At 39.0% G+C, this 27,448-nt stretch overlaps 1 protein-coding gene across 3 annotated transcripts in view; it reads right to left on the bottom strand.

Moving 5' to 3' along the window:
- phf24 (PHD finger protein 24) overlaps window positions 1-27,448 on the bottom strand; it is a 333,884-nt gene that overhangs the window by 22,139 nt on the left and 284,297 nt on the right. For 2 of the 3 annotated variants that reach the window (XM_039759156.1, XM_039759158.1), the window contains exon 7: window positions 14,442-14,477. The exons of the other annotated variant lie outside the window; for it this stretch is intronic. In XM_039759156.1, coding sequence (XP_039615090.1) covers window positions 14,442-14,477 — 36 coding nt within the window. The remainder of the gene's footprint in view (window positions 1-14,441; window positions 14,478-27,448) is intronic. 3 annotated transcript variants of the gene reach the window in all.

The raw sequence follows: 27,448 nt of genomic DNA, 5'->3' as shown, positions 1-27,448 counted from the left end.
CTAAATACTTTTTTAAATCTGTTCCACTGTTCCTTGAATTGTCTCCACACTAAAAAACTTATCCCACCCATGCTTTTAGACTTTGCCTCATCTGCTCAAAATTTTCCCTACTAAAGTAAAACTTTGCTCTTCCAAAACACTGATAATTTTATTATATTATGGTCACTTAACCAAAGTGGTTTAGTCACTACTTCACCCTCAATTCTATTCTGATTTTTTACAAAATACTATGCCTAGACAGGCTTCCCCCCACATTGGTGCTTTAAAAAACTGTGTTAAAAACAGTCACTGATTACATCTAAAAACTCTCCAACTCCTCTAGATTATGAATGAGAGTGATATAAATTTAAATGATTCCACCTTGCTCACTAAGACACCATTTATAACTATGAGTGCAAGAGGTGAGGAGTGTCTTTTAAAATCCACAATCATTTCCACTGTTGTGATGGAATTCAAGTTCAGATTGTTGAATATGCACCAACTGGCCCGACAATCTACCTCCCTCTGATATGGTACTTCATCCCCATCTGGGTGGTGTAATCAATAAATGTCAGCAGTTTAACTGATGGGTCATTGGAGGTGCAATCATTGATGTAGAGAGAGAAAAGGAGAGGAGACCGAATACAGCGCTGTGGAAACCCTGTGCTCAGGGTTTGGGGCCCTGATTGATAATTGCCCATCTTCACTTTCTGTTAGAAAATCAGAGATCCAGAGACATACAACATACCATATTTCAGATCCATACTGAGAAGTTTGCTGTTGAAGAGCTATGGTGTAACTGTGTTAAATGCAGAACTGAAATCCACAAATATAAAGTATCTATCTATCTATCTATCTATCTATCTATCTATCTATCTATCTATCTATCTATCTATCTATCTATCTATCTATCTATCTATCTATCTATCTATCTATCTATCTATCTATCTATCTATCTATCTATCTATCTATCTATCTATCTATCTATCTATCTATCTATCTATCTATCTATCTATCTATCTATCTATCTATCTAAGAATGTCAGTTAAATGCTGCAAGACATAGTGGAGAGCCGTGTTTACTGCATCCTCAGCTGACCCGTTGGCATGGCAAGTGAACTTTAGTGGGTCAAGGAAAGAATTTGTGACAGACTAATGATACTGAATAACCAGATGTTGAAATGTCTTCATTATTACAGAGGTCAATGCCACTGACCAGCAATCATTTAAACAGGAAGCATTTTACTTCTTAGGCACAGGTATGATTATGGATCCTTTGAAACACGAATGGACTTTGCATTGAGCCAAAAACTGTGAAAACTGAGTGGATGTGACGATTTCTTTAAATACAGTAGAATATTTTAGTGTGGAGGGAGGAATGTTTTCTGTACCAAAAGCTTTATGACATATCTATTTCCAGTAGAGAAAATGGACTTCATGCACATAAATGCGTAGAAGGTAAGTACAGTTTAGCTGCCAGAGTAGTAAGTCAGATAGTTTGATGTTCTAAGTGGTACAGTAGTGCTTTGCACACCTGTAATAAAATTGTTCAACTAGTCATTTAGCATGTCTTTAGAAGTCTGTGTTTGGATGGGGGTGATCACCTATACAGCATTCTAGACAGACGAACAATTATTGGTGAAATTATGCTCTAGATTTACCTTATATCTGATGTTGGCATCATCAATGGACTTGTGAAATTGATATTTAACAGAGCTTTGTCTCTGCTTCTGTAAGCTTCCAGTGTAGGTTTTCTTAACTTTTTCAGTTTATTAGAAAATCACAGTTTGTCATTTTTGTATTTGACAAATGTTTTGCTGGAATTCAGTTTTCAAGAAGAAACTAACATAAAAAATTTATTTTGTCCATATACTCATCTGGTATGTTAAAGTCATCTTTGAACAACTCTCAGAGAGTAGTATCCAATCCATCCTGCAGTCTCTCAACACCCTCAGTTGACCACTTACACTCTGTTTTTATTTCTGGTTTAGATGATTTCTATCTCTGCCAAAATGAAGGAAGAAGAGATATCATGGCATTGTCAGAGTTGCCCAAAGGGGCCTGTGAAACAGTAAGCATCTTAAATAGTGGTGTATCGATGGATCAGAGTTTTATCATCTTTAGTTGCAGATTTCACCAGCTCTTTCATAAGATCTGATACTAAGGTGGAAAGTCAACCAAAATAATAACTATAGAATCCAGGTATTTATTCTCATTAGCTAAAACATGATCAGCTAAGAGTAGAATTGCAATTGTGGTATTTGTGTGAAGTGGAAAATAAACTCCAATTAGACTGACAGATGCAAATTCTCTAGGCAGAAAAATGGCTTTCAGTTAATTGACAGAAATTTTGCATGAAGCAAGCAACTACTTCCCAGCTCTTTAACGTCTGGGCACAATGAATTGTTAATAAAGAAACACACTCCGCCACATTTACATTTAATGCAGATATTACATCTTTGGCTCTAAATAAATATGCACCATTGAAATTTCTGACCACCAACCTTAGTTGACATTCTTCCATGTGAATGCTGGCCTCTGCTCTGTAATGCTCGACACACATTTCAATTGAATCCTCATCATATTCAGACTCTGAAGAAACCAAGAGGGGAGATTTTTTTTCTTTATTGGCTATGGCTTTTTTGCTTGCACAGGTTATGTTGTAAGACCATCTGCCTTGAGCAAGCTGCTGAATTAAGACCATAGCACACAGCTCTCAGCTCTGGCAAAGCACTTTAGCTTCTTAAATCTTAGGTTGAGTGGTGGAGCAATCTTCAACCATTTGATGTTAGTGCTTTCTATACATGTCTGCAGATATGTTAATGTCTTCTTGAATTTTTAATGTATTTAGAGTCATAATCAGAGCTCTCCATTACCCAGGACAAATGGCACCAAGCAGGTAGCACCACTGAGCATGAAAAAAACTCTTCTCCTCCCAGAATTTCAGTCAAGTACCTCCACTAAAATAGAATTTAAAATCACTTCAGTCAATCTTTTACATTCACTCAAACATAAAAATCACACCCTTGCAAAACACACTCTTTATATACCTACAAATAGTGTCGAAAGGCATACTGGTTCATACTGAAAAACGTTATTTATTTTTGTTATGATATGGATTTTCTTATACTACAACACTAGTTTAAAAAGCCTAAACAACATTCGGAATGTGGCACAGCGGGAAACTGTTTAATTGGGGGACCTTTTTCACTACTACACTGCTAAACACGCATGCAATGGAGTACATGTGTTAGTGGAGGTATTGAGCGGTGAAAATGGACAGAGAACATTCCAAAACTGAAGCTGTAGCAGACAATAAAATGAATGTATGGAACTAAGATTGGCACCCTACACGTGCTCAGGTAAAACTAAAAATGCTAGAGGACATTCGAGTCACACATCACTTGTAGACGCATTTGCTAGAGGTACTCCCTATGACAAAAAAAACAAGCGTGTATCGAGATAATCAACGCCATTACAATCCATATAGCCAAAGACATGGCTCCGTTAAGTACTGGGGAGAAAGGCGGATTCAGGGCTATGATCAAGGCACTGGATCCCAGATATGTGATCCCAAGTCGCAAGTACTTTAGCCAAATGGCAATCCCCAACTTGTACCAAGAACACAGAGGGAAGTTACAATAAAAATTTATAAATGATGACTGGCTACTGAAAAGTTATTGCCTCCAAACAAGCTATTTTTCAAATGATCACACTTGTAAATTACTTGCTGGAAACACTTGATTCTTGGGGGCTTACAAAACAGAGGCAAGTGGCCATCACAATGGACAGCGGGGCCAACATCAAGAAGGCTGTCAAAATTAACAATTGGACAAGACTCCAGTGATTTGGACACAGGCTTCACTCAGCCATAGGTATGTAATAGTTATTAAAATAATAAACTTTTTTAAGTAATGATAGTAAAAACATACCATAGTAATAAGAAATGTACAATGAATGTGTGTATAATCAGTTTTCTGTTATCTCTATTATCAGTCAATACAGGTAGTGTCCTACTTACGATGGTTCAACTTAGATTTTTCGAAATTACATGTCGAAAGTGAGACAATAATTTATATAAAATTGTGTAAAATATAAATTTTCAAGTTGGTGCAGCAAGCAAACATTTCTGTGGGCCGAGCCATCCAAGCGATGCAGTCTGATATGTTGTTGGAAATTCCCACTTTGTGAGATGCCTCAGTTTAGCTAGCGATCGATAGGGACCCCGATTTTGATGCAAGTTATCTGGATCGAAAACAAAAGTGAGGTACTGGGATCAGCTGATCGGTCCCCAGCTGATCATGATGCTGAACACGTTCCTGTAGCTGATGCACCCATGGCAACGTTCGCCTGGGATGACCGACATGATGACACGAGGTACAAACCATATTGCGTCTCACTGCAATGATCACCCCTCTGCACCTGTCTCACAAAGACAGCCAGGCAGCCAGTCCACCATGCATTTCTGCTGGCTGTCAAGCCGCCCTCTGCGCAGATGGAAACTGCAAACAGGCGCCAACAGCAGACACAACAGGCAGCATATGTTGATTTATGTGTGAAACCATTGCTTTGTGTGTGTTTCACAAAACTGAGTTTTTTGGAAAAAATATTCGGCTCTCAAAGAGTTAAGTAGGCTCTGAGTACAGTTCCTTAGGCTACGTTATGAGACTTACGATCAATTCGACTTGCGATCTGATGTGCGGAAGGTAACCCCATCGTAACTATGACATGATTACATTTAACTTACTTTGTGTGGGTCTGTGGAAATTTGTAAAGGAGTTTAGAAATGAGAGTATTTTAGGACTATCGATAAATTAATCTCTTGTAATTAACATTTGGATTAGCAAGTGAATAGAATTGTTTGTTGTTTTTACAGAGACAGGTGTGAAAGTTGAATGTATACAACGTGCAGTTGGCGTCTGCAAAAAAATTGTCTCTGCCTTCTCGTACTCTTGGAAGAAAAGGAGGGACCTGGGCGTTGCTCAGGATGAACTGGGCTTGCCAAAGCACATGCTCACGACTGAGCATGGTGGGGGGGCACGTCAAAATATGATACAAACAGCACTTGAGCAGGAGAGCGCCATTAGTTGGGTTCTAAAAGCTGACAGAAAATTAGGGCACTTGGTGCTCAGCTGGTAGGATGTGGATGTGCTGGAGACTATGAACAAGTTGTTGAACCCACTCCAGGACTTCACAGATGCCTTTTCAGGAAAACACTATGTCAGCGTCTCCTGCCTCAAGCCCGTACTCCGTCTCTTCAACACAAGCATTACTGACCAAGTATGTGAAGAAAAACATTCTAGCATACTTGAATGAGAAATATTCAGATCCTGTTTTGGATGACCTCCTGGATGTCAGGTCTAGACCCACAATTCGGAACAACCTGTATAAAGAACGAAACGGTGGAACACATTATATCCAGAGAAGCAGAAGAAATAATATAATTAAAGGATCAATATGAAGCCAGCACTGGCATGTCAGCACTCTCAATGGCTTCTGGGGCAGCAGCACAGCCTGTTCCTCCTTCTGAGAAAAAAAGAAAGAAGTCTTTGTCCAGCTTTTTCAAAAAGCAGAGCATGGGTAGCATGGGCTCCAGCAATGTTAGACTGTCAGATGAGGAAAGCATCAAAATAGAGCTGAAAACCTACCCACAGACCACAGATGTTGACAGTGATGCAGACCCTTTTTGAGTGGTGGAAATGCCACCAAGCAAATTGACCCCGAGCTGCCAAACTAGCACGACGATATTTGTGTATCCCTGCTAACAGTTCTCCACCTGAAAGAGCTTTCAGTACTGGTGGGAACATTGTCACGTACCACAGGGCAGCACTCAAACCAGATGCTGTTGACCATCTGGTTTTCCTTTCCCAGAATTTGTAATGGCTAAGATTTACATAAATGCCTTGTTCGTTATGTTCAAATGTGTGAATAGCGTTTCTATACTACTGGATAATACTGCAAACCAAGTTGCACTCGTTTTATTTTTTTTAACACTTGAATACTGTGTAATGTACCTAGGTACTGTGTAATAGTATTATAAATGCAAGTTGCAGTTTTATTATTTATACATATAGCTTAGCGTGAAGCAAGGTTCATATTAATGCAATTTGCCTTAATGATGGTTCAGTTGGTAAAGATGTCATCACCAAGTTGCACTTGTTTAATTTGATTTAATTTTTATTTTGTGAATACTGCGTAATGTACCCAGGCTTGAAGCCTTGAAATAATAGCATTATTACTGGAAGTTGTAATATTATTTATTTTATTGCTATTATTTATTAGTTTAAATATTATGCAGTTTAATGATGGTAAAGTTGATTAAAAAGTCACTTTAACCATGTCAGTGGACAGAGATTGTTAACATTAACAGAAAGTGTAGTTTGTTTACAAAAAAGATTTACTATTTATTCCTTTTCTAAGACCTATTCAGTGCAACACAACTTTTGACAAGCACCTAAGTCTAAATGCCTCTTTGGATGGTTGAAAATATATTCTCAAAATTATAGTTTAAGTTGTTTGCAAAATTTGTTGAATAAAAAGGTTCTATATTTTGACTGCAACTGTCATGCAAAGTGATTCCTTCTCTTCATTAGTGCTACCCCCTTGAAAATTATCACTTTATGGGGCCATGCAAACCAGTATTAATACTTGTGTGCACATTAAAATTTTTGTTGTACAATTCTCATGACAGTGGATTAGGTTATTCCTAGCCAGTCTACTACAGTAATTGCAGTGGAAAATGTGGTTAACATCATTCATGTATGGGAAAAAAATACCATGGAATAAAGTGAAACCGGTATAATTTTGAAAAATACCGTGATATAGAATTTTGGTCATACCGCCCAGCACTACCTACAGCTAATCTTTGGAAAAAAAAAACACACTAACCTAGATATATTTCAAACGAAACCTTGAAATGTTTTTAAATTGAGTTTGGCCTTGTGTTAACACTGAAATGGTTTTTCCTCAATGAAAATTATATCCTAGATATATATGTTTGAAAATCCAGGGTCTCACATTTTTGAGGATGCAAAACTTTTAAAAAAACAATTTGAAAATGCTTGTGTAGTCTGAAAACTTTAGAAATAAACATGCCATTTTTTTAATTTATCTGTGTTAGTGTGGACCTAGAGATCTTTATTTTTTTTCCTCCTACATACACACTCACACATACACACAACACACATTGTCTCTCACACTCTCCGCTTTGTTACTCACGCAGACACATTTTCCATTAGTAAACTACTTTCACGCACAGAAACATTTCTCTCCCAAACACAAAAAAAATCTCTCTCATATGCACAAAGTCTGTAATTACTATTGAAAATTTACCTGCTGGGTTACAGTTGCTCATCCATCATCTGCAGTGTCCCCAATTTAGCTGTCGTTGGCATAGTGATGTTGGCTCTCTGTAAGGCCAGAATGTCTCCCAGTGTTTTTGTGTTCTGTGGACATACTTTATCATTTCTAGAGTTGAATTCAATCTTGTTGCGATATCTATCTTTGCTTTTGTCCTCCACAATATGAATTGGTCTGTAAGCTGTAGCTATTTACTTTGACATATCTTTCATTAGTTTGCTGCTTACTCACTTATCCTTGGGTCTCCCATTGAGGGCTGTTGCAATTTATTTTGAACCTCAATTGTAATTACCACTTAATTTCTACAATATACTGCTAACGGTAGTCAGTAAAAGATTTGCAGAGACAGTACATTCTTAAAAATTTGAAAGGTAATACAGTATGAATATGATACCTTACTTGATATACCAATTATATGGATACTGAGGAAATAACAGTTTATAATTATATGGTCAGTAGCTTTGATTATTAAAAAAAGATAGATATGAAGGAAAAAAGTATATATTGTGGCTGTTTTGAAACAATGCTTATTATTAAAGGAGCAAGGACTTTAGAGTGTTACAAAGTATGTGCAAAGGGTACATACAAAACAGTTGTAATGACATTATTATAAGATATACTGGTATGTATCCAATGTGATCTGGATCATTTTTGACTGCTGTATTTATTTTATTAATAGAAATGTTATTTATGTTACTTACAATGATGGATTATTCAATGTTTTACAAATATATTTACTGCAATAATATGGTATTGTATTTTTGAGAACGCAAAATCTTTTGTGATTTACCAGTAAAGCATCATCCTGCCAAGAGTCCACATTGAAAACGTTAATAAAAATAATAATACATTTTATTTATATAGTGCCTTTCCAATGCTCAAGGTATTTCACAGAGTCTTAGAAAAAACAGCAGGGTATATGTAACATTGGGTACAAATGTTTTCCTGAGTAGAACAATGAAACAGAGTAAAATACTAAATTCAATACTAAAAGAAAAACCTAACAAATAATCTAATTTGTGATATAACAGACACACAAATTATCCTGAGCACCTGGACAGAGAGGTAAACTGAAAGAAAGGGCAGAATGTTAAGTTAAGTTAAAAGCCTTCCTAAATAGATAAGTTTTTGTGGTATAGCGGGTCCACAGCTCCCGTCAAAGGGCCGTTTTTAAAATAAATAATCACCACGCTCGCAGCTTGGTGAGGGGGTGTGGTGGTTTTGCATCTAAAGCAGTTCTAGGGGCGATTCGCGATGTGGGCGTTTCTCACCTAAGTTCACAAGTGAGAAACCGTCCACATCCGTGATTGTTCCTGGGGTTGCTGATTTGCCACAGCTCCCATGCCCTCTAGTTAAATAGAAGCGCGAGTCGGCTAGGGGAGGAAGAAAAAGAAAGAACGAATGGGAGATTGCAGGAGGAAAGTAGGAAGCAGTGGAGAGAGAGAGAGAGAGAGAGAAAGAAAGTCAGTGTGGGAGAACGAGTGAGCGAAGGCTCACGTGCTGCTGATCTGGGAGCATGGGTGTTAGGCCGACATCTGAGGAGTAGCAGTAGTTGTCGCGCAGAGTTTATTTTGAAGGGCGGCAGTGACCGGAAGGTGGATGACTCTCTGCGGAAGGCAGCAGGAGTCGGGACCTGGGAAGTAGTGTCCCCAGCGTGAGAGCTCTGGTCGTTGGGGAATCTCAAGTCGCTGTTCGGTGGTGCCTACCGGATTCAAGGATCGGAAAGGCGACCGACCAGTAGTGGAGTAGAGAGAAGGCCAGCTGCAGGTTGAGTGACTCCCCTATTGAGAAGCCCAGACGGGGAAACAGGGGAGCCGCAGGTAAAAAGGCACCGGGCTTGTTGTTGTTTTTTTTAAAAGAATGCTTCCTGCATTATTTTTAACATCGTTGTTTTTAAGAAGACTTTTTATATTTATTGGATTTAACCTCCACGTGTCACATCTGTTTTTATGGATTATTTATTTAAAGACTTATTAAAGGCACTGCACTATTTATTTGAACATCTTGTTTTGTTGTTTGTTTTAATAAAAGAACTTTGCACTTTTTCACAATCCCCTTGCTATGTTGTTGCCTCACTGCTAAGCTCATCAGCAACATTACCGACGGTGACGGGTTCAAGGGCTCCCAGACAGAAGATGGGAGCATGCAACAAACCCGCATCGTCAAAGTTTTAAGTTGTTTTTTAAAAGAATGAATGGAGTCAGCTGATCTAATTAATTTCGGGATGTCATTCCAAAGTCTGGGTGCTATGGAGCTGAAGGCCCTGTCACCCATAGAGTGCAGGTTAGTATGAGGCACAACAAGATTACTAGAATCAGAGGACCTTAGTAGAAAAACAGGAACATAGTGATTTAGAAGGTCACTGATGTAGTCCGGTGCAAGGCCATTTAAAGCTTTGTAGGTTATTAACAGAATTTTATATTCAATCCTGTAGGACACAGGGAGCCACTGAAGGTGAAGCAGGATGGGTATAATGTGCTCACTGTTGCTGGTTCGAGTAAAGACTCTTGTAGCAGAGTTTTGAATCAACTGGAGCTGTGACAGAAGATTAGAAGGGGCACCTGCCAGCAGTGAGTTACAATAATCGATGTGGGATGTGATAAAAACATGGACAAGTTTCTCAGCATTAGAAAAAGAGAGTAATGAGCAAACATGGGATATGTTACGGAGGTGAAAGTAAGAGTTTCGTAATGTGGTTTATGTGGGGGAAATAAGAAAGGGAGGAATCAAAAATGACACCAAGATTCCTTGCATCAGAAGAAGGTCTGATGAGATCACCATCAAGAGTGACTGAAAAGGATCTCATTTTCTTAAGTAGTGCTTTAGTACCAATTTACAGGAGTTCAGTTTTGCTGCAATTTAATTTTAAAGAGTCCTGCTCCATCCAGGTTTTAATTTCACTCAGTCAAGTTGTAAGCTGAGAAATCTCTGATGAAGTTGTACTTTTGACATTCAAATAGAGTTGAGTGTCATCTGTATAAAAATGATAACCCAGTCCATATCTACAAATAATATGGCCAAGGGGAAGCATATAAGTACAGAAAAGAAGTGGGCCGAGGACAGAGCCCTGAGGAACTCCTTGTATGACTGTCCCTGAGCTAGATCTGCTGTTGCCAAGACTAACACACTCTTGCCTATCAGTCAGATAAGACTTGAAACACTAGAGGACAGTGCCAGACATAACCAGCATGTTCTCCATTCTGGATAGTAGAATGTCATGTCTTACAGTGTCAAATACTGCATTGAGGTCTAACAGAATTAATATGCTGGTTTGTCAAGAGTCTGTTGCCATAAGCAAATCATTGCTTACCCGGAGAAGAGCAGTTTCACAGCTGTGCTGCGCCCTGAAACCAGACTGTATGGGTTCCAGCAAATTATTAGAGCAAGGGTGCCCACACTTTTTCGGCTTGTGAGCTACTTTTAAAATAACCTACCTACAGATGATCTACCTACATTAGGTATATAGTATATACGATATACAGTAATCCCCCGCCTATCGCGGAAGTTACATTCCAGACCCACCCATGATAGGTGAAAATCCGTGATGTAGATAGACCACATTTTTTTATAGTTATAGCCTGAAAATACCCATCCCACACGCTTTAAACACATGGAAACTTATTAAAATACACTTTGTAAACACATATAATATGTGGATGTCGGGCTAAGGATATGAGTAACAACTCTCTATTATAAATCATTTTAACTTCATGCAAGACAAGGCAGTGAGACAGGATAAGAGCTGCTGTACAGACTTTTAAATGATTGACATACAGAGCACAAGCTGAAAACCAAGCAGCACAGAGCCAGCACAAAGTCCACTTCTCCTTAGAGTGCATTCAGCTCCCCCCTTCCCAACACTAAGTGGCAGGAGCGTAGCACGCCTCGGGGGGAGGGGAGTTTTGAACGAAGTGAACGTGACCAGATGCAAGCACTTCTCCTTAGCGTGTGTTCAGCCGTCACCAACTCCCCCCCCAAACCCCACTCCTCCTCCTCCCCCTCCCCCTCCAACAGAACGCACAAAGCAAAAAGAACAGGCATACATCTCGACAGAAGCAACACAAAGCCAGTAGCTGATCTGTCCACTTCTGCTTAGTGCTGAGCTGCCCCCCTTCACAAAAAGAGCGGCAGAGACACGAAGTGGAAAAATGACAACTGCTGTACATCTTTTTAGTGTGCGTTCAGGGCCCCCCTTCACAACGCGAGCAGCGCTATAAGTGCCGTGAGAAAGATATTTAACCACACCCGGGGCAGGAAATAAAGGACAAATATTGTTTTTACAAAAGTTTTAAAGTAAGAATGAAAATAATGCATATGTAACAATTCCCATGAAAATAACAATTTCTTTAAATTGTTCATCCGGTAAACCAAACGAGAGCGTGGGAGAACAGGGGGCAGAGCCCCCTAGTAATAATAATAGTGTTAATAAATCTGCGATAGCTGAACCGCGTTAGAGCGGGGGATTACTGTATATACTGAGTATACTTTATACATAAAATATATGTAGTCGTACTTTGCATAACCGAATAACCTTTATGGCACAATAACAATTCAATACCTTTATGGTCACTACAGTTTTTGGATTTAATAATCTTCATGTGGGAAAAGGCTGACTCGCATAAATAAGTAGAGCCGAATAATGCAGTCAAGGAGGTAGCACATTTCCTCATGTTTGGGTACTTTTCCTCAGTGAGTAAGCTCCAAGACTGTCCAGGAGCCCCAGACTTCAGCTGAATGTCATCCTGTAGTGCCAAAATCTCATCCTCCACTGTAGAGGAGTTTTAGGTGAAACAGTGTTGTAATTTCTGATGTGAGTGAATCACCCTCACCATCTTCCCTAAATGGATAGCACTTAAATGTAGCAATTGGTTCAAGTAAAGCTGAGTCTTGAAACTGTCCGTCAAAGTCTGACAGGCAATTTTCAATCTGCTGTGTGTAGCGTATGCTGTCTAGTTGCGCACACACCTTCTATTGCGTCTCCCGCTCTGACGCGAGGTTTTGGATGTTCCCCAAATCAAGGCGCTGCAGTTTTGAAGACTGATGTTGCATTTTTCGTTTGAAAGCATTAACTGAGCTAATCATATTGACCATGGAGTTCTCTTTTCCTTGCAGCTGTAAATTAAGCTCATTCAACATGTTGGTCAGATCAGAAAAAAAATGCCAACTCTAGCGGCCATTGATCATTATTAAGTTGCTTGTATTCTGCATGTTTAATGACAAGGAGAAACTCCTTTTTCTCAGGCCAGGGGTCTTGAAATCTCAGCAGGAATTTCTCCCTAGCCATCTGTCTCAACGAAGGCCTCTTTTTATCATCTCTCCATCTTGGAAGGACTTCTTATGCTTAATGATCGAGTGACTCACCCGGAATGATGCTTCGGTGTGTCTGTCTTTGCTTTTGAATTCAGCCAAGTGAAAAATGATGGCTGTCCGATTACCTGCGATTTTAGTTCCCTCTCCTTTCTCTTTCTCAGATCGCTTTTCGGAAGGAAGTCAGTTTCGTAGTTTTTACGAACAGTTCGAAAGTACCTTTACAAATTTTCCTTCTTTGGAATAGCAATGACAGATTGGCAGATCAGACAAACACAATTTGATTGTGACATTGTGAGAAAAAAAATCCTCTTCCAATTCCACATCCAGCCCATACCCTCCCCAAACAAAATTTTATTTAAATCCCTTCTTTAGTCGATATAAATTGGAAGGCTAACTAGATCACAGCCGGAGTTTTGCAGTAGCTCACGCGTTTGATCATGCGTGCGGGATGACCAGTGTGTTAGAAGAAAAGAGATCTCAGACTGGCCGCCCTGTATGTCAATCAAGTGGAAAATGCCATAGGGAGTTTATACTGTATGATAGACTAACGTTTAAAAAAAATGTTTTTTGAATGCAACGCAAACTTTTGACAAAAAAGGTAAGTGGGAAATAGCCCAAAAATTTTTAAGATCGTCACCATCAAGACCAGACTTTTTTAACATGGGGGTTACAGAAGCAATTTTAAAAGTGGCTGGCACAAACCCAGTGTCAAGGGATGTATTGATTATTGTCGTAACAGTGAGGATTATGGTATGAAGGCAGGATTTAATAAGTGTGGTGGGGATGGGGTCCAGTACACAAGTAGTTGGCCTCATCTTACAAAGCAGGTCATTAATAAATGCCGTTGTGACTGGTGAGTGGGAAGACAGGGAAGGACATAAATGGATGATGAATTTATGTTAGTTGAATTATTTAGATCTTTAATTTTATTGCGGAAAAAGTGGAGGAATTTTTCACAGACTCAGTAGAGGAGGTAATTGGGTCAGATGCAGGTTGAAGTAATTTATTAACAACAGAGAACAAAACCCTTGGGTTATCATGGCCACTTTCTATTATTCTGCCATAATGTGTGTTCTTGGCTACAATTACTGCATCCCTGTAAGCCCTTTGACTGCTTTATGGTCAGAATGTCCCAAATCACTGCTATAGGTGTTGCCGACAGACAGGTCCGGATTTAGATGAAAAGAGGCCCTAGGCTATTCCACTTATGAGGCCCTTTCACCTCCCATTTTTAAGTTTGTTCAAATTGCTAACAATTTGAATGTAGGCCCCTGTTGATCTTGAGGCCTTAGGCTGAAGCCTAGTTAGCCTATAGGAAAATCCGGCCCTGCCGACAGATAATCCAGAGGTGCACTTCAGATCCAGTATATGACCACCAGAGTGGCTGGGAAAAGCAACATGCTGCACCAAGTCAAAACAGGCCAGTAAAGATAGGAATTTACTTCCCAGTTTACATGTAGTAATGTCAATATGGATGTTGTTAAGGTTTTGTTACCATTCTGCCAATAACAGTGAATTCCATATTGCTATGATAAACTGCAACCTATATATCAAAGATAGCTGAAATATAATATAGTATACACTGTCAACATTGTCTTTCCTCATTATATTTTAGAAGTTGTGCTTGCATTTTTAAAATTTCTTTTTGAACTTTATACAAATACAATTTGAATTCAGTCTTGTGATACTCTGAAATAGCTGTGTGTATCCTCCCACAAAGCATACATTACAAGGTATGTATTTGTATATCTGGACTGCAATACACATGCTGCAGCAAGCTTTGAAAGTACTTACCTTAATTGCCACACTGGGGAGCAGAGTCCAAAAAGTCTGTTAGCAAAAGGCAAACATATAGTACAAATAAAACATGGGAATCGGTCTCAACACATATGAGGAATGTAGCATGCTTAAGTAACATATCTTGTATGTTCCTATGCTTTAATAAAACTTAACCATTAAGAAAGAGAACAATTTCTGTAAGAAGATAATTAACAACACATGTATTATAGTTTTTATTCAATCAGGCACATTTACCAAAATCAACTATCAAGATCAGAATACATTTATTTCACCTGTATAATGTTAAATAACTTGCTCTGGGCCACCTTGTGAGTTGCACATAAAGGACTGAACCTGCAACCACAACTCTAATAATCATAATAGTAATAATGCAATTATAGGTCACAAGGAACTGATCCCTAACATTGCAGCACTAGGTACATGGCAGGAACCAAAGCAAGAGTGAAAAACCAAATTATGCCAGTTGTTAAATTGTTATAATTAACCCAGCCACAGGGGATGCACAAACCAGTGTGATTCTTCGTGCCAGTCCCAAGCCTGGATAAATGGGGAGAGTTACGTCAAAAAGGGCATCAGGTGTAACATATAGCCAAATCATTATACGGAAAACAATACAGATTTTCATACCGGATCAGTTGAGGCCCAGGTTAACAATGGCCACCACCAGTACTGACAGCCAACAAGGTGCTGGTGGAAATTGGTCTACTGTTGGTCGAAGAAGGAGAAGAAGAGGGGGGACACGTGTCCGGAGGCAGGAGGAGAGGATGAAGGTAAAGACAGTGGAACTGAGGGTAGGAACTTTGAATGTTGGCAGTATGACTGGTAAGGAGAGAGAGTTAGCTGATGTGATGGAAAGAAGAAAGTTTCATAAATTGTGCGTGCAAGAGACTAAATGGAAGGGGAGTAAAACCAGGTGGATCTGAGGTGGATTCAAATTGTTCTATCATGGTGTGGATGGGAGTGGAAATGGGGAAGGGGTTATTCTGAAGGAACAGTATATCAAGAATGTTTTGGAGGTGAAAAGAGTGTCAGACAGAGTGATGATTATGAAGGAATGAAGGTGTGATGATGAATGTTGTTAGTGCATTTTCTCCACAAGTTAGGTGTGCGATGCATGAGAAAAAAGATTTCTGGAGTGAGTTGGATGAAGTGATAGACAGCATACCCAAAGGACACAGAGTGGTGATTGGAGGGGATTACAATGGACATGTTGGTGAAGGGAACAGAGGAGATGAGGTTGGCATAGTGTCAAGTAGAGGAATGCAGAAGGTCTGATGATAGTGGATTTTGTGAAAAGGATGGACATGGCTGTGGTGAAAATGTATTTTAAGAACATTCTGGACGAGAAAAGGACATTCAGACCAACAAAGCTTGCCAGTTCTATCCACTTATTTCTTCCAAAAAAACATTAAGTCGAGTTTTGAAAGTCCCTAAAGTTTTACTACCTACCACACTACTTGGTAGCTTATTCCAAGTGTCTATCATTCTTTGTGTAAAGAAAAACTTCCTGATGTCTGTGCGAAATTTACCCTTAACAAGTTTCAAAATGTGTCCATGTGTTCTTTATGAACTCATTTTAAAATAACAATCATGATTCACTGTACTAATTCCCTTCATAATTTTAAACACTTCAATCATGTCATCTCTTAATCTTCTTTTGCTTAAACTGTATAGGATCAGCTCTTTTAATCTTTCCTCATAATTCAACCCCTGTAGCCCTGGAATCAGCCTAGTCACTCTTCTCTTTTCTAGCACTGCTATGTCCTTTTTGTAGCCTGGAGACCAAAAGTGCACACAGTACTCAAGATGAGGCTTCACCAGTGTATTGTAAAGGTTGAGCATAACTTCCTTGGACTTGTACTCCACACATCGTGCTATATAACCTAACATTCTGTTAGCCCTCTTAATGGCTTCTGAACACTGTTGGAAGTTGATAGCTTAGAGTCCACTATGACTCCTAAATCCTTCTCATAAGGTGTACTCTTGAATTTTCGACCGCCCATTGTGTATTCAAACCTAATATTTTTACTTCCTATGTGTAATACTTTACATTTACTGACATTAAATTTCATCTGCCACAAATCTGCCCAAGCCTGTATGCTATCCAAGTCCTTCTGTAACGATATAACAGATTCCAAATTATCTGCTAATCTACCTATCTTGGTATCATCTGCAAACTTAACCAGCTTGTTACTTATATTCCTATCTAAATCATTTATATATATTAAAAATAGCAGCGCCCTAGCACTGACCCCTGTGGAACACCACTCTTAACATCGGCCAGTTCTGATGAGGTTCCTCGCACCATCACCCTCTGCTTCCTGTGTCTGAGCCAATTCTGCACCCATCTAAAAACATCACCCTGAACTCCCACTTCTTTTAACTTGATGCCCAACCTCTCATGTGGCACCTTATCAAATGCTTTCTGAAAGTCCAGATAAATAATATCATAAGCTCCACTTTGATCGTATCCTTTTGTTGCCTCCTCATAGAATTCCAACATGTTAGTAAAACACGACCTCCCCCTTCTGAACCCATGCTGACTGTTCAGAATAACTCCTGTCCTTGCCATGTGTTGCTCAATCTTATCCTTAATAATTCCTTCCATTAATTTTCCTGTGATGCATGTTAAGCTTACTGGCCTATAGTTGCTTGGATCTGCCCTGTCACCCTTTTATATAATGGGATGATATTTGCCATTTTCCAGTCCTTGGAATCTCTCCAGTGCACAGTGACTTCCTAAAAATATGTGTCAAGGGTTTATATATGTACTCACTAGCCTCCTTAAGAACACGAGGATAAATATTATCTGGGCCTGGTGATTTGTTTGATTTCATCTTATTTAATCTGAGCAGCACTTCCTCTACAATTTCCAAATCCCTCAGTACCTCCTTAGTAGTCGTGTTTACCTCTGGGAGGTTATCCACTTGCTCACTTGTAAACACCTCAGAAAAATGTAAGTTTAGGGCATCTGCTATTTCATTGTCTGTATCTTTTAATTCCCCTTTACTATTCCCGATGAACTTGACCTCCTCCTTAACTGTTCTTTTACTACTAAAATACTGAAAGAATCTCTTGGGGTCTTCTTTCGCCTTATCTGCTATATTCCTCTCCAACTGTCTTTTAGCCTCCTGATATCCATCTTAATGGTTGCCCTCATGTTCTGATACACTCTATAATCACTTTGCAGTCATTAGTCTTATATGTCTTATAAAGCAGTTTTTCCTTTGCAACTTCTTTTTAAATCTTTATTAATCCATCGTAGAGTTTTTTAGTTTCCTATTATTCCAAATTTAGGTATGTATCTGTCCTGCATTACATGTAAAACATTTTAAACCTGTTCCACTGCTCCTCGACTGTCTCCACATTTAAAAGCTTATCCCAGTCTATCCTACTTAGACTTTGTGCATCTGCTCAAAATTAGCCCTACCAAAGTTCAACTTAACAATTTTAGTCTTTGCATCTGTACTCTTACAAAATACTGAGAATTGTATTACATTATGGTCACTTGACCCTAGTGGTTCAATCACCTCTACACCCTCAATTCTATCCTGATTATTACAGAATACTAAATCCAGACAGGCTTCACCCCGTGTTGGTGCTTTAACATGCTGTGTTAAAAACAGTCACTGATTACTTCTAAAACTCCTGCTCTTCTGCTCCTTCATCTGCAAGTTATTTGGATAACTAAAATCCCCCATGACTATAATATCTCCCTGTAAACTTGCCTTTTTGATATTACTAAAAAGATGTGTGTTGAAATTACTGTCTGAATTGGGTGGTCTATGACACACTCCTAAAATAAGACCTCTTTCCTTAATATTTTCCAGGCGAAGCCACATGTCCTCACTAAGATGGGGCTCATCATTTAACCGAAGAGGTCTTACATTTAAATTCTGTTTTGCATAAACAGCAACCCCAACTCCTTTTCTGTTCTGTCTATCATTCCTAAAAATGTGTATCCCTCTATGTTACACTCATCCCCATCTTTGTTATTTAGCCAGGTTTCTGTTATTGCTATAATACCATAATTATGGCCAGCTACATACAACTCCAACTCATTTACCTTATTTTTGATACTTTTAAATGTTTGCTTAGAATTTACATTACTACCCATTTTTATTTCTACACCGTTGTTTGTACCTCCATGCATAGACCTAAACCTGGCCTGTTCTAAACTCCCTGACCCATTCCCTAGTTTAAGCAATCCTCGACTATCTGACTCATACACCTCCCCAATACATTGGTGCCCCTCCAGTTCAGATGTAACCTGTCATGGCGGAAAAGGTCCCATCTGTTCCAAAAGGAGTCCCAATGAAAAAAAATGTAACTGCTCTTCTGCCTTGCAACATAGAATCCATGTACTCATCTGTGACTAAAAAAAAATGTACTTGATTGAACTTGTCATGTCTTCCACAGGCATAACACAGAAGTATGTAAAAGTTGTACAGGATATGTACAAAGAAAGTGTGGCAGTGGTGAGGTCTGTGGAAGGACTGACAAATGAATTCAACATGGATGTGTGATTACATCAGGGATTGGCTCTGAGCTCTTTCTTATTTGAAATGGTCATAGATAAGTTGACAGACAAGATTAGACAGGAGTCCTATGGACTATGATGTTTGCTGATGACATTGTGATCTGTAGTGGGGGTTAGGGAGCAGGTTGACGAGATCCTGGAGAGGTAGAGATATGCTCTAAAGAGGAAAGGAATGAGCATCTCTGAAAAAGACCTAAAAATGGCTGTCCACCAACGTTTACCATCCAACCTGACAGAACTGGAGAGGATCTGCAAGGAGAAATGGCAGAGGATTCCCAAATCCAGGTGTGAAAAACTTGTTGCATCTTTCCCAAGAAGACTCATGGCTGTATTAGCTCAAAAGGGTGCTTCTACTAAATACTGAGCAAAGGGTCTGAATACTTAGGACTATGTGATATTTCAGTTTTTCTTTTTTAATAAATCTGCAACAATTTCAAAAATTCTTTTTTTTGTCTGTCAATATGGGGTGCTGTGTGTACATTAATGAGGGAAAAAAATAATTTAAACGATTTTAGCAAACGGCTGCAATATAACAAAGAGTGAAAAATTGAAGGGGGTCTGAATACTTTCCATACCCACTGTATATACTGTACTAGCAAAAATACCCGCGCTTCGCAGCGGAGAAGTAATGTGTTAAAGAAGTTATGAAAAAGAAAAGGAAACATTTTAAAAATAACATAACCTGATTGTCAATGTAATTGTTTTGTGACTGTTATAAGTGTTGCTGTCATCAAGGATTTGATTATCATTATTTCTTTCAATCAGTTTCGTATTTGGAGGACGTGTTGTGTTCAAGTTACATACCGTGTTTGTCAACTGTTGTAAAGATAACAGGTTTCATTCATCGAAGTGTTCACTACCGAAATCGCTAAAGGCAAGGAGGTGCATATTTTGAACGAAAAGGGAGAAGACAGCGAAGGATCGGAAAAGTGAGAAGGAAAACTGTTTAGATAAAGAGCTGGGAAGATGAATGGAAAGAATCAGCCAGCGGTAAAGCAAGGAAGACTCCGTATTAAGGATGGTTGGGTGCACGTAGAAGGTGTAACAATAGGATTGTTAAGCCTTATGATAATGTCCTCACACAGAGGGTTTAGAGGGACTCACCGGGAGAAGTATAGAATAGGGAACCCCGTGTGACTGTTCTGCTGTTCTCCTTTGACATTTCTGTGGCTCTGCCTATTTGTATGCACCTCTCTAAACTTGCATCACTGGTTCTGCAGACAATTCAGTCACGTATAAGGGAAATTTTAATCTCCCCGAAATGGCATGTGCCTGCTAACACTCTCAGATCTGTGACGTAGTCGTCTATATTTTCTCCCCTTGCCTGATTTCTTGAAAAAAATCTGCACCTTTCTACAGTTTCATTTATTTTCTGGTTGTAATGTTCATCAAATTTACGTATCATCAAGCTCATGGTTAACTCATCAGGTCTTACATCACTGGTCAGTGCCTGACACATTTCTCTGCCGCTCTCTCCAATAAGATAACGGCATAATCTGACCTTAGTGTTTTCCTCTGCCTCCGGCATTGCAAGTTCTGTGAATAATCTGAACTCGTCCTTCCATGTTCTCCATGACTTCGCCAGGTCTTTAGCATCGAGGCTTAATGTCAGCAGCGGTCGCAGACCCTCCATTTTCCTTTCATGTGAGGGTCTCCGCGTCCTGAACTTTTAACAGCAAACTGGCGTGACTCTCGGCGCAGTTCCATCACCTACGCTGCCACCATGTTTCTCTCTCGAGATTATTAAAAGGCACAGACTCACGCTTCCAGTTTATGTCTGTTTACGAACTATGACACACTCTTAAGAGTCGGCGACTTTAACTTTCATATCAATAATCAGTGTGACCTAAAAGTAAAGGAATTCATGAACCTCTTGGACTCTTTTGATTTGAGACAGTTCGTTAATCAACCTACACATAAAGCAGGTCATACGTTAGACTTAGTAATTACCAAAGGACTAAAAGTTGATATGAAGCAGATCATTGATATTGGTCTATCAGACCATTTTCTTCTACTATTTAATATAGAAATAATGTTAAAAAACATTCATGAGAAGCATATTGTTAAAAAATGCTCCTTTGACTCATCAGCAGCTTTAAAACTTACAAACATTCTAAGCAATCAGTCCGTTTATAGTGCCAACTATAATAGCGAGGATAATGTAAATAGTAAGGTGGAAAATTTTTATTCTAAAGTAAGAGCTGCTGTTGACATAGTTGCAAATCTTCTAGCATTGTTATTCCATGGAAGACCCAAAGAGTGTCTGATTTAAAAAGAACATGTTGTAGAACTGAGCGTAAATAGAGAAAAACTAAACTAATTATCCATTATGAGATATTGAAGGTTAAAATCACAGAATACAATAACACAGTCTGTCTTGAGAGGCACTGCTATTTCTCTAAGATTATAAATAACAATGCTAGTAATCCCAGAGTCTTATTTTCTACAATTGATCGTCTGTTAAACCCAGGTAACACAAAGGAATGCCCCCAAAATACTTCAGGTGAAACCTGTGAGAAAATTGCTGTATTTTTCAATCAAAAAATTAATGATATTAAAAATAACATAATACATCTCCCCAACACTGCGGAAACTCCTAAGCCCCAGTACTCCGTTATAAACAAATTAAATTCTTTCACCTGGATAGATTTACCTGATATACATAGAATAATCTCTCAACTGAAACACTCCACCTGCGTCCTTGACCCAATACCAACAAGGTTTTTCAAGGAAGTATCAGGCGTGCTAATTGATAATATTCTTGACATAGTAAATTCGTCATTAAATAAGGGGGTCTTCCTAGACTGTCTTAAAACTGCTGTAGTTAAACCCCTACTCAAGAAAAATAATCTTGACCCCTCTGCTTTTGAAAATTTCAGACCCATTTCTAACCTGACCTTCTTAAGTAAAATTCTAGAGAAGGCAGTCATTATGCAGTTAAATGACCACCTCAATAAACATGCTATTCTTGATAAATTTCAGTCAGGTTTTAGAACAAATCACAGCACAGAAACTGCACTCGTTAAAGCAGTAAATGACTTGCGGGTAAATGCAGACAGAGGCCATTTATCTGTTCTCATCATACTCGATCTGAGCGCCACATTTGACGCCATTGATCACAACATTCTTAGAAATCGCCTTACTCAATGGATGGGCCTCTCTGGCAGTGTCTTAAATTGGTTTGAATCCTACCTGGCAGGGAGAAAATTCTTTGTTAGTTGTAGTAATCACAACTCAAAGACACCGACTCTCTCGATTCACTAACACAATGTCTTACGTGTATTTCTGAATGGATGAACAGTAATTTTCTCAAGCTAATTAAAGAGAAAACTGAAATTTTACTGATTGGCAATAATGGATTCAATGAGGTTATCAGAAATAAACTTGATGCATTAGGATTAAAAGTTAAGACGGAAGTAAAAAACTTAGGGGTAACTGTTGATTGTAACCTGAATTTTAAATCGCATATTCATCAGACCACTAGGACAGCATTTTTTCACTTAAGAAACATAGCAAAAGTTAGACGTCTTATATCATTGAAAGATGCTGAGAAATTAATTCACGCTTTTGTTTTCAGTCGCTTAGATTACTGTAACGCACTACTCTCAGGACTACCCAAAAAAGACATAAATCATTTGCAATGAGTGCAGAATGCAGCTGCTAGAATCCTAACTAGGAAAGGAAAATCCGAGCACATTTCTCCAGTTTTGATGTCACTACACTGGTTACCTGTGTTTTCCAGAATTGACTTTAAAATTCTGCTTATGGTTTATAAAGCCTTAAATAATCTCGCTCCATCTTATATATCGGCATGTCTGACACCTTATATTCCAAATCGTAACCTTAGATCCTCAAAGGAGTGTCTCCTTACAATTCCAAAAGCAAAACTTAAAAGAAGTGGTGAGGCGCCTTCTGCTGTTATGCACCTATCTGGAATAGCCTGCCAAAAGGAATTCACCAGGCTAATACAGTAGAGCACTTTAAAGCACTGCTGAAAACACATTAATTTAACATGGCCTAATCATAACTTCACTTTAACTTAATCCTGATACTCTGTATGTTCAATTCATCATAAAACCTATTCATGGTGGCTCTAAAATCCATACTGACCCCTACTCTCTCTTCTGTTTCTTTTTCCGGTTTCTTTGCGGTGGCGGCCTGCGACTCAACCACCACCAACTCAAAGCATCATGATGCTCCAACATTGATGGACTAAAAGCCAGAAGTCTACGTGACCATCATCATCAAGTCCTTCCGTGAGAACCCTAAATACAAAGAGGACTGTTTCATTTATGTTAGGTAGAACGCCCAGTGGGGACTGGGCAGTCTGATGGTCTGGAATCCCTAAAGATTTTATTTTGTTCTACAGCCATCTGGAGTATTTTTTTTTTTGTCCACCCTGGCCATCGGACCTCTTATTCTATGTTAATTAATATTGACTTATTTTCTTTTCTTACTGTGTCTTTTATTCTTCTATTCTTCATTATGTAAAGCACTTTGAGCTACATTTTTTTGTATGAAATGTGCTATATAAATAAATGTTGTTGTTGTTGTTAATTTCACAGTAGTTAAACTAAGAACAAAGTGAGTTCACTTGAGCCGTTCGGAGTACATGCATCGAAGCTTCTCAGCTGTGCTTGTGCTATCTAGTGCGGTCTATCTCTCGAATATCGTATTCGTCTTAGGCATGACAAATGCAAGCGGCAGCGTGTCTATGAACCTAATTTAAAGTTAAGCTTTACACCCTGCTTTCCTATTAGTTTGCATAAGCACAGCCCTTCACCAGCAATTTTAACTCCATTACAGCAATTTTAACTCTGCTACAAAGTGATCAATAGTTTGTTTATACCCTGCGTCTTCTCATTAAACTTGTATCTCGCGAATATCGTATTCGTCGTAGTCATGTCAAACGCCAGCGGCATCCTGTCTATGAACTTAATTTAACCTTAAGGTTTACACCATGCTTTGTTTCTGCAGTAGCTGCACTTATGAATATGCTTGTATGCATCACTCGCTTCATATTCTTTTGCTGCCTTCTCAATTGTGTAATGCGTTTTTTGAACATGTTTTATTCATCAAAGTGATCACTACCCAAATCAGTACTCGTGAATCTAAGATGTTTAACAGGCATTCCCGGTATTAAGTTGTGTATTTGCCAGCGAATATTTAGTGGCAGCGTGTCGATGAACGTAATTTAAACTTAAGCTTTACACTTTGCTTTTCTATTGATTTTTGTACAAAAGGCTTGTTCAGCGTCAGAGGGTTGTTACATCACACACTGCATGCACGGGTTTACCTTTCCTAGACCTGCAAAGTCAGTTCATGTGAGCCGCTCGGAGTACATGCATCGAAGGTTCTCAGCTGTACTTGTGCTATGTCGTGCAAACTTGCGAAGTCCACGGCTTTATTTAATGTTAGCCAAGACCCGACACTTAAAAGTTTCTCTTGCACTTTCGCTGCGTTTGTGCCTGACCATCTCATCTTCGTTTGCATAAGCACAGTCCTTCACCCGCAAATATTTTTCAGCAGCATGTCTATTAGATAGCTGCCGACGGACGGCCTTTTATGGGCAGGCACAACTCCGCCTCACACGGGGACCGAGCTGCTGGTTATAGCCTCATATATGGACGAAAGTAGGTTCCAGTTATGACCGTTACGAGTAGAATTTCAAAATGAAACCAGCCTTTTACAACTTACAACTTTTGTTGTAACTTTTGTAAGTAAGTTGTAAGGAATGAGCCTGCCAAATTTCAGCCTTCCACCTACACGGGAAGTTGGAGAATTAGTGATGAGTCAGTGAGTGAGTGAGTGAGTCAGTCAGTCAGTCAGTCAGTGAGGGCTTTACCTTTTATTAGTATATATATATATATATATATATATATATACTAATAAAAGGCAAAGCCCTCACCGACTCACTCAATCACTGACTCATCACTAATTCTCCAACTTCCCGTGTAGGTAGAAGGCTGACCCCATCTTCACAAAATTTGGTAGGTGGCTTCCCTGCGCTAATTAAAACCGATGTACGTACTTATTTCGGTGGCATGACGCCACTGTCGGCCGCCATATTGAATTTTCCAAACGTCACTAATTCTCCAACTTCCCGTGTAGGTAGAAGGCTGAAATTTGGCAGGCTCATTCCTTACAGCCTACTTACAAAAGTTAAGCAGGTTTCATTTCGAAATTCTATGCATAACGGTCATAACTGTCAACAACGTCCGCCATGTTGAACTTTGTTATTCATGGCCACATCTTCACGAAATTTGGTAGGCGGCTTCCCTGTGCTAACCGAAACCAATGTACATACTTATTTCGGTGGTATGACACCACTCTCGGCCGCCATATTGAACTTTCCAACGTCACTAATTCTCCAACTTCCCGTGTAGGTAAAAGGCTGAAATTTGGCAGGCTCATTCCTTACAGCTTACTTACAAAAGTTAAGCAGGATTCATTTCGAAATTCTACGTGTAACGGTCATAACAGTCAACAACGTCCGCCATGTTAAACTTTCTTATTTATGGCCCCATCTTCCCGAAATTTGGTAGGCGACTTCCCTGCACTAACCGAAACCAATGTACGTACTTATTTCGGTGGTATGATGCCACTGTCAGCCGCCATATTGAACTTTCCAACGTCACTAATTCTCCAAATTCCTGTGTAGGTAGAAGGCTGAAATTTGGTACTTATTTCGGTGGTATGATGCCACTGTCGGCCGCCATATTGAACTTTTCAACAGTCTTTGTTACTTATGGGCCCATCTTCAAGAAATTTGGTACGCGGGTTCCCAATGCCAACTGAATCCTACTTACGTACATATATACGTCCATAGCCTGCAGCTCAGTCACCGTGTGAGGCGACATTGGGTCCCCCAACGCCTCATTGTTGGCTGCCTGCCTATATAAGGCCGTCAGTCGCTCCAGTTTCTACATTCCTTTCCTTGCTTCGCCATGGGATTCATGTCTCCCTGCTGATAACTACAGCCTTTTATTTAATCCACGGCTTCTCCGCTGTTTTATTGTTCATTTATTACGATTATAGTTATTGTGTAGGTATTTTAGACTTACTTTACATTGTTCAGGTACCCATTTCCTTTATCATTCCAACCGTACCCGCATTAACATGTCTATCGAGGTGATCACCATCGATCAAAGAACTGTCACTTACCGAGTGGTTTCCATGCCCGGAGATGGCACCTATCTTTTCCATTCTCTTTGTTACATATTGCACGGCCATATCAGGCTCACTCTTGATATCTGGAGAAACATTGTGTCTTATGTATTAAATGACGGGGACAGGTTCAAGGTGTGGACTGATGACGGTGCAGGAGATAATTATACTACACAGGAGCACCATAAGAGTGAAATGCTTAAGCCCTTCACCTATGCATCTGCATGTGAGATGATGGCTGCCGCTGAATTGTTCGGTTGTCACTTTCAAGTGTACCGAAATGGCCAAATATTTTACACCTTTCGACAACCGCCAATGCCTCTTAAACATCTTAGATTTACAGGTGACGATTTCAGTAGTGGACACTTTGATGTTTATGAATGTTTAAACTCTCAAAAGCTGGATGTGAATTTATTGATGAAACTGGTTGTATACTTACAACGCTTGACAGATGCCAAATGTCACTTCAACACAAGTCCTACAAATACTGTCATAATTGAAACAAACTATGAAACTCAAACCGATTATGACAGCAGCAATCCAAGCTGTGAGATTTGAAACAAGATTACTGTTCACATGGCCAACTGTACTTGCATGCTTAAGAGTAAGCTCAGCGCACAGCTTGGTCATATTACAACCGGAGGGCCGAACTCACAATGTGGTATACAAAGAGATCCTTAACAAATAATTATTGGTATATTTTCCCTCAGTTTAAAAAGGTTTAATTTTCTTTTTAATAAAACTTTTAAGGCAGTACTTTGCCACTGCGAAGCGCGAGTATTTTGCTATATACAGTGGTGTGAAAAACTATTTGCCCCCTTCCTGATTTCTTATACTTTTGCATGTTTGTCACACAAAATGTTTCTGATCATCAAACACATTTAACCATTAGTCAAATATAACACAAGTAAACACAAAATGCAGTTTTTAAATGATGGTTTTTAGTTAGGAGAAGTAAAAAGAAAAGGAAACATTTTAATAATAACGTAACATGATTGACAATGTAATTGTTTTGTCATTGTCATGAGTGTTGCTGGCATATATATTATATATATATATATATATATATATATATATATATATATTCCAGCGCTTATTTTATATATTCCGAAATATTCCAACGCCGTCTTTATATACTCAGGTTTTGACTTTATATATTTGGGAATGACTTTATATATTCAAGTTTTGGCTTTATATATTCCAGCGCTGACTTTATATATTCAAGTTTTGACTTTATATATTCAGAAACAAGTACTGACTTTATATATACCAACGCTGACTTTATATATTAAAG

This window comes from Polypterus senegalus, chromosome 7 (genome assembly GCF_016835505.1).
Source record: "Polypterus senegalus isolate Bchr_013 chromosome 7, ASM1683550v1, whole genome shotgun sequence".
Lineage (NCBI taxonomy): Eukaryota > Metazoa > Chordata > Cladistia > Polypteriformes > Polypteridae > Polypterus > Polypterus senegalus.
Note: the sequence above shows the minus strand (reverse complement) of the source record. Positions and strands in the feature narration are given on the sequence as shown.